Source organism: Strongylocentrotus purpuratus, unplaced genomic scaffold, assembly GCF_000002235.5.
Source record: "Strongylocentrotus purpuratus isolate Spur 01 unplaced genomic scaffold, Spur_5.0 spur5_contig_845, whole genome shotgun sequence".
In the NCBI taxonomy this organism is placed as follows: Eukaryota; Metazoa; Echinodermata; class Echinoidea; order Camarodonta; family Strongylocentrotidae; genus Strongylocentrotus; species Strongylocentrotus purpuratus.
Window position 1 is genome coordinate 1454020 of NW_022145552.1, and position 12400 is coordinate 1466419.

Genomic DNA, 12400 nt, shown 5'->3' on the forward strand with positions numbered 1-12400 from the left:
TGTGATAATGTTGTATTGCATGGTTTAGGCGGATTAGGAGGATTATATATTCCTCTACCTAACAACAAAATAATGAGAAATTAGTAGAAATTAACGCACACAAAACCAGGCGTACTATTATTTCAAATATGTGGTTTTATTCGCTCCATGACAATCGATCTTCTACCAAAATCAATTGATAATGAAAAGTATGGAAGTAAAAGTGGTAAAACGTTATACAAATGTCTATTTTTGCACATGATACTCTAGAGTACACCCTTTATTGATTTTCTGTTTGACCAGTTGACGTTCGTGAAGTCAACGGATCGTAGTCATAACTTTCTCCATTACCTGGTCGAGGCGGTCAACCGATGTTACCCTGACATCAAGGACTGGTACAACGATCTCCAGTTCGATGATCTCAAGTCAGGTATGACTCAATGGCGTTATTCACTTATAATTATGTAGAGTTGGATTAGGAGAGTGTGTGGGTGTGGGGGAGGGGGAACGTCTTTGGTAAATCCATAACAAATTTTTTAGATATTTTGCCGGGATTCATGGGGAATCCGAGGGAATTTTTTTTAAACAGATTGGGAGATTGGGAGATGACCGAACCCCATGCATGCTAATGAGGAAAATGTATACACCCTCAGCCCCTTTACATATATATCCTGGATTCGCCACCCTTGATGAGGCTGGTTCTCAAATATAATTATTTCCACAGTGTTATGGGATATGTTATGCCAATTTTTGTTCAATCCATACTTTCCAGAAAAACGCATTATTTAAGACAGAGGATGCAAGGGTCTTTTTTCATATCTGATTACTCTTTTTGCAACTTAGTTGAAAGACTGATGTCTGTCATGGTGACAAAGGACACATCATCTGACATGTATTATCCCTGGTAAAAAAGAAAATTTGCAAGTCCCATTATGGTACCTGCCAAATCATGTCAAAGGATATCTTCCAAAAGATACCAGTAGACAGAAGTATAACAGGGACTTTTAGATACGCACGAAGACAATAGGTCTATGCTACGATCGACGTCCTAATAATGCACTGCCTTGAATGGACGTCACACGTTTCAGTCCACTCAAATCTAAAAGTCCCTAATCCTTCGAAGCTGATCGCCCTGTCCTATGTATTATTTTCATAATTGTTTTATTATTTTGTTGAATACAATTATTTTGTTCATTTTTCATGATTTCTTTTCAACTTATTTCATTCTGTCTTTCTACAGGATCTCTGGAAGCTCTGACAATAGACATCCAAGGACTACGTAAAGGCCTGGAGCTTGCCAAGTTTGAACGGGAAAGACAGATGAACAACCCTGTCATTGGAATATCCTTTACAAAAGGCCTTTTTGTTATTCAATGGTCTACAACTTTCAGTTAATTTATTATTATTTATTTTAAACAGTGAAATGTTACATAACCCGAAAGGGATTTTTGTAGGAAATGTAATAGGGTATTGATATTGCTCTTAAATTGATTTCTTAAAATATTTTTCTGAAATCTTTTTCATAATGTTCATAGAGTTATTCATAATGACCGTCTGACGGACAGAGTACATATTTTTTTTAAGCGTTGATAACAATTTTACTCTTTCTTATTTACCTCTAAGAAATCATACATACATACATACATATTGGTGGTTATTTAGCGCCTTTACGTGCATTACACTCTAAAAAATAACAATTACAAAGAAAACAAATGAGTTTTTAAATTTCTCTTAGAAATCCAGTAAATATAACATGCAACTTGGAGAGCAATAACAAACACGTCAGCCTGTTAGGCGACATAACCCAACATAGATAAAAGGCCTTCTTTTTCGATTTGATTAAGGGTGGAATCATAAACGAGAAATCAAGAAGTATACACTTATAGGCGTCTGTGAACGTTTTTCTTTCCAGTCATCACTAGCTCTTACTTCCTTTTTCTTCTCTTTTACCATTTTAGGCATAAACATGGGGACGATGATTGAGTATTGTGTTCCAATGTGATGTAATCCTCTTCCTCCTCCCCCTTCTTTTCTTCCTCCTCTTCGTCATACTCCCTCTCTTTCTACCTCTTCTCTCCTCTTCCTCCTCCTCCCCTCCTCCTCCTACTAGTCCTCTCCCTCTTCCCCATTTCTTTTCCTTTCTTTATTTTGAATCATCTCTCACGTGTTCCTCCAAGAGTCCTGTTTAATAGTAAGTTCCTTTTGACAAAGGTGAAATGGGTATAACACATTCTGATCCTTGACTGCTATATCCACCAGTTCTACATAGGCGCAGCGGACACCATCCACGCCCTCTCGGAGGGTTTCAAGAAGATGGAAGAGATCTACCAGTACACCTGCAAGATGTTTGGTGAGAATGCCGACCATGTCGAGCCTGTCAACTTTTTCAAGCTCTTCAAGGGTTTCAGAGACCAGTATCGGGTAAGATTTTCAATTTGTTATCAACATGGTCCGGAATCCATATTTAAAGAATTGCGGAGCCTGAGCAACTTTAGTCTAAACAAGATTGAAATGTCTTGCTAAGTTTGAACTTAATACTGATGGAAAATCTTATAGCATAAGCCTGGCATAATCAAATCGCTCGTCTGTATTCTGAAGTTGATCATTAGTTCCATTGTTCATTGGCTGTCCTCATGGTGGGGGTGGGGGGGGGGGGGCTCCACTGCCCCCGTTCTTTAAAGAAAACTCTTTTTTTGTCGATTTATGCGAACATTGAATCGCCTTTTAAACTCTTTAAAACCGTTTTAATCACCACCCTTCTGACAAAGCTGGATCCTTTTTGAGTGTTGCTATTGTATCACATTTGTTGTTGTTTTTCTTTTATTTTCTTTTGTCTTTGAATGATTTAACCTTTTTTGTCTTGTTTAAGGCTGCTGAAAGAGCGAACAGTAAACAACCAATTGAAGTAGCTCCCAAACGTAAACCAGCCAAGAAAAAGGACTCTTCCAGCACCAAGCAATTCGGCCTTCCGCAAGAACTACCTTCCGCCGGCGTCTCGGGTCGTCTCGGGCTCTTCCGGCGCTCGACCCAGAACAAGGGCTCATACGAGGTCAAGACCAAACCATCACAACAGACATCGTCAGCGCTGCCGTCGCCCGACGAATCGTCAACGAATTTGAGACGGGATTCACCGTCGTCCTCCGACTCGGGCATTGCATCAATGGCGTCATCGGGCGATAGCGGTTCAACGCGAAGCATTCCGTATGTGACAGTGGACGGCAACGATTCATCGAAGACTGGAGGGGTCGTCATGACTGCCAATGGACATGAACATAATAAAACGCAGACGACCGGTGCGGAAGGCGGAGACAATGCCGGTGACGGGAATTCGAATTTCTGGGGATTATTCAGCGGACTGAAGTAAATGACTACAGTAAAAGCTAGAACCCATTCTTATACTTGAGCGTTATCTTACGGAGATGTAAACATGATCTACTTTGTTTCCAGATAACACTATTCTGCACCCATTCAGCAGGAAAGAGCCAGTGTTCATTTCTGCTTCTTTACATAAGGACATTCCTTTAATGGAAGACTGTGACGTCTCACTTGTATTCTTTGCTCAAAATGATGGACAGAGGCACTAACCGTGAAAGGTTCATTGTGAAATCGAAAAAGAATTATTCCATGTAATGATGGTCCTGCTTCAATTGTGGACTTGATCGTTCCTGGCACTATGAAGACTTTACAGTAAAGTTGAATGATTAAAGATTTTAAAGATACAACTTTATATGAACGTAGAATATATAAAGTATTTAAAAAGTAAAGCATTTAGGTCGACAACTTCCGATTTTAAAAGCTTTATATTTCTAGTTGTCAAAGAGCTGTTATATACTCCTCTGACGTAAATTTAAGTAGTATATACTTAATATTATTGTAATCTATGGCTAATACGCCTCCTTTGATATATATTTCATCTATTTCATTTTTCACTTCCGACAGGGTCTTTAAAAGATATAAAAGATCACTATGTTTTAGTATGAAAAATAGTTGAGAGTGAGAGAATGACAGAAAGAGAGGGAGAGAGAGAGAGAGAGGGGGGAGAGAGAGAGAGAGAGAGAGAGAGAAAGGGGATGGGAGAGAGAGAGAGAGGGATAGAGAGAGAGAGAGAGAGAGTAACTGAGATAAATCAAATTTGGATGAAAACAGGATCCCAGATAATGATGTATTCAGATTAGTTTTGATATGATCAGCATAATTCTTAACAAAGAATATTAGGGATGAAATGTTGCTTCATTTAAAGACATAATCTCTTCCAAAATAGTAATAATGGTAGGTGTGATCAATCATGTATCTTTTATCTTTTTTAAATATATATTGACCAATGGCTAGCTATGAGTCGAGTGGGAGAGGGGGAAATATGAGAGGGTGGGAGGGGGCCAACATAAAAAACACGACCCCCTACCAAAAGACTTCCTCCATATAAGCCATCCATTCCTTACTCATACGATTGCCATATTGTATCGCATTTCACCTATATATTACTTAGTAAAACGTTTACCCCCAATCGGCTCGCCTATATAGCTGAGACGTTGAGCCGTACTTAATTATTTCAAATTCATTTTGAATATGTGTATTCCACAATCATAAGATGATGTCACCTAGTCGATTGCTAGTTTTGATTTTCAAGGTTTTAGATTTCGAGTTTTTCACTCCTTAGACAGACACTAACAATGGCATTTAATCTATACTTTTGTAACCTATGGCTTGTAATATTTCCTTTGATATATAAAATATAGGCCCCATGGGAGACCACTACTTATTGGTGAATGGGCTACACTGACAAAGATTAGAAATACATTTAAAAAAATCAAAAACAAAAATCATCTAATCCATTTTTCACTTCTAACAGGGTCTTTAATGACAGGACCCACTATTGCCACTGATCTAAGCTTATCCCTATAGAAGCCATTTTCTTCATACCCTCTGAGAAAGCAATAGAAAATATAGGTAATTTACAAAATGGCCCCAGGATCTAAATCATTTTTTCATGAACCATTTCTATATCTTTATCCATTTACGGGGGGCCGAATTTTCATCACGGAATTTACTTTAATATAGAAGCCACTTAGAATTGTTGATATTTCGCTGTATTGATCAACTCAAATCTAAGTAGTATAATTTTGTGGCTTACTAAAACGTTTTAATGAATCATTACATTATATCATTATGTAGAAAATTAATATTATGATAACGGGAGGAAGTATACACGTAGGTATTGGTTTTGAATAAATTATGTTCTAATCATTAATGTTGTGCTTCGTTTAAAATAGATTGTAATAATTGGTATGTCTTCCTTTCATTCAAAACAGTAATAGAAAATATCTTATTATGTATATTTACAAATGCATTCATTCTATTTTGTTTAATTAATTTTGCAATGTACATCGCCATTTACAGATAGATATGAAGGAAATAGATATAGTATATTACAAACTTAATCTTCTTATGCTGGGCAGTATTTTTGAGATATTGTAAATATTGCTATAAATGATGTTAAACAAAGAGTATAAAGAGAATTGTATAAACCTAATATCACTACTTTATATTTATAAGTACACGTGATGGTATATTCTGAACATTTCCTATTGGAAAAGGGGCATTGTATTCACATAAATTCAATTTGCGTTCCTTTTTGCAATTTTCTTTGAAAAAAACGTCTAGCGATTTGATTTCTAAAATATAGTCATGTTTTCCCAGCAGATATATCGGTCTGAGAATTTTTTACCGCTAAACACATACAGATGGGAGGCAATATCAGTGTATGCATAATTATATCAACACCCCATGCTATCAAATATTTTCTCAGTGATTTAATGTTTAATTCACCGAGGTTTCATTCTTTTAAGTCAAACGAAAACCACTCCTTTTGTTATTGACGTTATCACCATGATTTATTACTATTATTTTTTTTTAGATATATCCTGATACAATCATTATGCTTAAAAGAATTGTAATGTTGATTTAAAAACAAACAGAATAGTTTATACAAATGGCATCGTATTAATAAATAATAATAATAATAATAATCGCCATACAGAGATTCCGCAAATTCTGACAATCTCTGCATTACTTTTATAATGCATTCCGTCTATGATGTATCAAAAATATATCTTGATTGTCAGAAGTCGAAGATCATTATTATTCAGATTTGCAATTTTGATCTTTTTTGTAGCAATAGAGTCGGTATGCCATCTGCCAATAAACACCACTGACAGTTTGATAACAGGTGTATTTAAATGGCTTTTTTAACTTCAGCAAGTGTATTCTACATGTAATTGATGTACTTGTACATTCCCTTTCATCATGAGTGTTTCAAATCTTTTGATTGTTTATAAGCTCGTTTCTATGACAACACTCTTTGGAACAGAAATGTTTTCTAATTCGAGTCTATGAGTCAGATTTATTATCGAATACATGTAGGGGCCAATATTTACTATTGGTAACGACTGGTTTATTATTAACACACAACTAATTTGAGCAAAGATAATCAAGTAAGGCTATAACATATAAAAATTCTTTAAAGAGTATATAATTCGAATATGATGCCATGCCAAAATAAACGGTAATATGAAAACTGAAAACTAGAACGCAGTTCTGTGTAAGAGGGACGGAGAAAGAGAGAGAGGGGTGAAAGGGGAGGGGAGAGATATGAGAGAGAGATAGAGAGATAGAGAGAGAGAGAGAAAGGGAGGGAGAGAGAGAGAGAGGAGATGGAGAGGGAGGGAGAGAGGGAGATGTGTGCGAGAGGGGAAGATGTGTGAGGGGAAAGTGAAGTAAGCGAGGAAGATAAATTGAATATATGAACTTCTTGAACAATGATTCTCTTGACAATTCAAAAATTGTATCACATGCTCGACTGACATAGCAACAACGAGACAGCGAGAGAGGGATGGGAGAGGAAATTGGAGAGAGCATGTAAGCAAGAGAAAAGGACAGTTTACGACAAATCTGATGCTATAGGCCTATATCTTGAACAGTAGTTCTCTTGACAACTCGGTAGCTTACTATATGCTTGCCTTGCATAACAACATCTAAGGCTTGCTATATATGTAAATTCAATCCGTAGAGAATGCTGTTTTCATGTCTCGTAATTTTTTTCTTTCGCTCTCCCTCTCTCTTTTTCTCAATCACTGCCATGATTACTTAAGTTGATTTCTAGATATTTTGCATATGCACTCTTTCTGGGTATCGGCATGATATACATCTAGCTTTAATGGCATGAGGATGATATCTGTAAAATACATTTATACCCAATATACTAAAAATAGGCCTACAAAATAACTTTGTTCACTTTCTTGCTTATATATATATATATATATATATATACTGCAAATGAGTTCTTGTTAAATTATTTTTATGTATAAGCAATTAATATTGAAAACGTTTATTTATTATATTCAATTGTATGTTCTTGACAAGGAATAAAACAAAATTACTATAACAAATAAAAGTGTGTGTGCGTGTGTGTGTGTGTGTGTGAAAGAGAGAGAGAGAGAGATAGAGAGAGGGAGAGAGAGAGAGAGAGCGAGAGAGAGACAGAGAGAGAGACAGAGAGAAAAAGAAAGATTAAAAACTTATATCCGACAGATTCGTTATTTCATGGACCTACGTTTTAGGTTCCATGCAAGAGAGGAAGTGGTGAAATATTTTTTCAAGCAAATTATACATTGTAAGGAAGGTTGTAGCCTCGTACTCGTAGCAATCTCTACGCAAGAATTTGAATTATTGACTGAGAAAGATATTTAGAAAAAGAGAAGTGGAAGGGAAATAAATGAAGAATAGTGGAGAAAGACGGGGTAAAATATAAATGTATTCCTGATCCTTTACCCTTCCAAAACATAATAATGAAGAAAAAAATGCTCTATTGTCCCGGATTCTACTAGAGGGGATCTCTAACATAATATTAAATCCACCACTGAAAGCCTAAATGAGTCGCCCTCTATAGAAAAAAAAAAAATGATGAATACCGCCATGAAGTTCAAAGGTGCTTATACGCCGCGCGTGATCTCTGTGGGAAAACCCACTTCTATTTATATGCACAAACTGCATTATATTCACAGGATATCTCCTCAAGTGTGATTTTACTATTATAACCATACTTGTATTCAGGTAGACATTGTGAATAGATAATTGATAATAGTACTTTTGATCAAAGTTAGGCTCACCACTTTCGACACATATTTTAAAGTAACGTGAGAACTTGGTAGGACGCACCTGTTGCGAAAACTTCGGATATTGGTAAAATCTACTACGTCAAAGCATAGAGTTTGTGCTTACATGAACTGATTTTGGCTTCTAGTACAAGTTAGCTGATCACACTTTTAAGTTGTATTGGTTATTGGATATATGCGTAGATTGAGCTCGTGTTTGTAATAAGTCAGAAAGCCGATATTTGTACCATGGCTGAGAAGACTGAGGAAGAGAAAGCTCCAAGCTCTTCACACAACCTGACGTGTCCACTATGTCTTGATATCTTTGACGAAGCAACCATCCTGACTTCATGCGGACACACCTTCTGTCGGAAATGTCTCAAGAACTATGACCTGTCCCACCAGGATCTCGATCACATGCTCTGTCCTCTTTGCAGGAAGATCACCAAGTTGTCTGCGAAGCGTGTCGATGATTTCCTCACCAACGTCACTGTCAACGGACTTGTAGACGATTATCACGCCAAGTGTGGAGGAATGAACGCTGTCCTTGAGATGCGTCCAAAATGCACTGCTTGCAAGTTTCAGCAAGATGCCGTCTCATTCTGCTGTACATGTAATAACTACATTTGTAATAAGTGTCTGGATTGTCATCAACATCTTACAGTCTTTGAAGATCACGAGATTGTATCCACACAGGATATCATCAACGGGAAGGCCAGTATTGGTCATCTACCCGAGAAGTGCTGCATCCACAAACAAGAGAACAAAGATATGTTTTGTGAGGATTGTAAGGTCCATGTCTGTCACAAGTGCGTGATCGTCGGTCATCAATATCACAGCATCAAGAATCAGGCTGACTTCGAGCAGCAGTTACGTCTTAAGGTAAGTGGGTTCATTTAACAAAAGATAATTGCGTTTGGTTAAGGCCTGACAAGACAATAGTGGTACTCATATAATTCGGATAGGGGAAGGTATCATAGGCACCGGAGGAGGGGGGAGGCAGAGTGGTTTGATGTCCCCGCATTATTAAAGTGGGGGACAAAATTGATTTCAGCCCTCTGGGGCCCCCTCGCATCTAAAGCGTTCAAGTGCTCTGAAAAGTAACTTTTCACCATCCTAAAATCAAAATTTCCCCCACTCAGTCCTTACGCTCCCTCGAATATTTATAGTCCCGGTGTTTGTTATGTTTGTAAACCCTGTCTTCAATATAAACACCGCTAGCATGGGAGAATATATTCCTATCTATCAGAGTGCTGGGGTAACCCCCTGCCCCTTGACAATAAAAATAAATTGCAGTTAAGCTTAATCAGTCGAAAATCCTCTAAAAATGTAAAGTTTAACCATTCCAAAATCTAAATTTTGTCAGATATTGGTCGCTACCCTCACTTACAAATTAATAAAATTAAGTGTAAGCCTATGGTTAAACTTTAGAAAAAAACCTCACAAGACAAATTGGCAACTCACTTATGAGTCTGTGACGTCATTGCATCACTATCCACTATTTTTTCCCGGTTAAATCATGAAAAATGTGAATTTTAATAAACTATTTATATAAAAATCAATAATCATGAATATACAATATCCAGAAAAAAGTATCAATTCTTCAAAGTTCATGAAATATTTTGTGAAATTTCATGCACACAAATCACTTAATCTGGACGAAGGCCTGGGAAAATCAAGTTATGGGGGATAAAAAGGGAAATTAATGGGATTAAAATAAATAAAGCAATTGTTAAATAGTGAGGACATGACGTCTGAGACTCATAACCAAATTGGCAATTTGTGTAGTGATTTCCATTGTTCCATAGTTTGTCATACTTTTTCAAAAATTCATAACTTGAATATGAGTTATCCGATTAAATAAAATCTATTAAATACAAATTATTTTTAGAGTGGACTTAGTCTTTAAAGGTATGTGCATACATTACGAAACTGGCTGAGGCATAGACTACATCTCATTCTAAAATGTGTTTTTTCCACTTCTCTATTATTTGTTTTGTTTAGGTGAACGACCTTGTCCAGCGTTGTGCCGCTAAGAAATCAGAACTGGAAAAAAACATTCAGAATGTGGAAGTACAACGCCACGAAGTATACAGTGCCGTGCAGAAACTACTGGACGATGTCAGTCAAGCTTACAGCATCAAGGCAAAAGTGCTTGAGGATAATCATCGAAATCTCATCGAGCAAATCAATGTAGTAAAGCGGAGTTTCGATGACGACCTCAACGTCTTGAAAACCAATGATCGACAGAGAATCAAGAGTATTTGTAGTTCAAGAACACTGGTGGCCAATGACAGACTGGGTCATCTTGAGACAGACAGTCTGTCTGCTCGTGCTTTGCTCTGTGAGGAGCTGGATGCCATGCTGAAGGAGGCTACTGATCACAATTCTGCGGCAGCCATTACGAAGAAAGCACAGAAGAAGAGGTTCAAGCCTGCAGATGATACTCGTCTTAACCTCGGGAGCATTTCAGAATCAGATCCCAACGTGCAAGTCATTCAGCGTGTAGATCTACGGGGATACATGTGGGGGATGACCCCGTACTCTGATGACAGTGTAGCTATCGGATATACTGGTGCACATGGTATAGATATCGTTGATTCAGCTGGTAAAACGCAGCAGTATGCAAACATACCAAGTAACATGAAGTGTTATGACCTTGTGTTTCAACAAAACAGGTCGTTATGCATTTCGACGAATAGAAAAATACACACATATTCTCCCTATGGATCCAGGAAATCAACCATCCCCTGTCCAAACAGCGTAGGCCTACACATACTAAACAGAAGTCCATCAGATGAAATCCTCATCGCCAGCAATCAAAAGCAAGTCCATATCTATGACCCGACTGGATCCACTCTCAAACACACTGTTCCAACAAAACACAACATTACGGGCCAGGTATCTGCTACCAGGTCGGGTTTGATCGTCACGAGTTCATGTCATCACTCCAGTCCAAGCGTGGTGATGGTCTATGACAGGGATGGGAATGCTGGTAAGTCTCTACAAGCTCCATCAGACAAAGTCTGCCTGTTTGCTGCCCTGGATGAGCAGGACAGGGTGTATGTAGCGAGTGTTGATTATGAGAGTGGTAATGTGGTGATCAGGCTCTATGACCTTGATGGTCTGAACCTGAAGGAAATAGTCGAGTTCAACTTACCCAATTTGACACTTGGTTCTGGTTGGTGTTACCTGGTTTCCCTCTCACCAGACGTGCTCGCGTTTGCTTCTCACAAAAAGTTGTATTTTATCAAAGTATCACTGTAATCCATCTCACACTCTACATTACCTTTATTGATGGATGGTGTATAAACATGTACCTCTCTGCTCCAGCACTTTTCTAATATGGGCCTTGTTTCATATTCTATTGTTTATTATGTGATAACTAAATGATTGAGATGATGCCGATTTTCTCAATAGATTTCGATTGCCTGTATACAGTTTTCATATTCCTCTCTCGAAATTGTATATAAATACATAAGATATACATATACTTCTTGCATTGTGTAATCATTTCTCTTTACTGAAAGCCAATGGTAGGATACCATAATAAATAACTTGAAAATTGATAAACATATCGATTAACTTCATATTAGTATTATTTTCCTTTCGTTGTTATCATCAAGTACTTAAAAGTTATTTTGTTGGTACTTATATTGTTTTAAGCGTATGTTGTTTTATTGTCTATCTTGCGCGATAGCTCAGTCGGTAGAGCAGTGGTCTCGTAATCCGGTGACCCGGGTTCGAAACCAAGGTGATGCGCTAGTGCCCTTTGGTAAGGCATTAATCCTCATTACCAGGTCCCTCGGAAATGACCTAAAGCCGTCGGCCGTCTGGTTGCTTACTTACAAGCATTTATGCTTTCTTAGCAGTCAGGTAAATTAACAACCACCACCAATAGAGAAACAATTAATAATTAATACTAACTTTGTAATTTGTAATTAGGACTCATTGTTAATTAGCGTTTTAGCTTTTACGGGTCACCCTGTCAAGTTATTGGTAGTATTATTTTGTTTTCGTTTTATAACATTATTTTACTCTTCATATGGATCGTACATTAAACTTGCCATAATACACCAATTCAATTTGTGTATAGCCTTGGAGGACCATGGAGAGACATTCGTAGTAACTTTGCTCCCTGTCTGAAAAGCCATTAAATTGCAAGCTCTGGGAACAGATGAGTTGGCTATGATATAGAGAAGAATAATGCATTAAGAAAGTTAGGCCTAGTTTAAGAGTCGGAAGTTCTGTTTCTTGACTAAACTTGCATC

General features: G+C 37.4%; 2 protein-coding genes across 2 annotated transcripts in view; both read left to right on the forward strand.

The window, feature by feature from the left end:
- The window catches only part of LOC115918224 (formin-like protein 1), a 62761-nt gene extending 58784 nt beyond the window's left edge, over positions 1 to 3977 (forward strand). Inside the window, exons 22-25 of the mRNA XM_030991274.1 lie at positions 283 to 409; positions 1220 to 1320; positions 2236 to 2400; positions 2849 to 3977. Of these exons, the coding sequence (XP_030847134.1) occupies positions 283 to 409; positions 1220 to 1320; positions 2236 to 2400; positions 2849 to 3343 (888 nt within the window). The 3' untranslated portion in view covers positions 3344 to 3977. The remainder of the gene's footprint in view (positions 1 to 282; positions 410 to 1219; positions 1321 to 2235; positions 2401 to 2848) is intronic.
- Positions 3978 to 8668: 4691 nt separating this feature from the next.
- On the forward strand, positions 8669 to 11860 carry LOC115926658 (tripartite motif-containing protein 45-like). Its single transcript, XM_030991643.1, has 2 exons — positions 8669 to 9011; positions 10134 to 11860. The coding sequence occupies exons 1-2, from the start codon at positions 8682 to 8684 to the stop codon at positions 11394 to 11396; spliced, it is 1593 nt and encodes a 530-aa protein (XP_030847503.1). The 5' UTR covers positions 8669 to 8681; the 3' UTR covers positions 11397 to 11860.
- Positions 11861 to 12400: the final 540 nt, after the last annotated feature.

Bases quoted from the DNA above. Each gene is read 5' to 3' on its own strand.
- LOC115926658 (XM_030991643.1), top strand. From the start codon at position 8,682: ATGCGTCCAAAATGCACTGCTTGCAAGTTTCAGCAAGATGCCGTCTCA. The intron at 9,012-10,133 runs GTAAGTGGGTTC...TGTTTTGTTTAG, and splicing joins AGCAGCAGTTACGTCTTAAG to GTGAACGACCTTGTCCAGCG.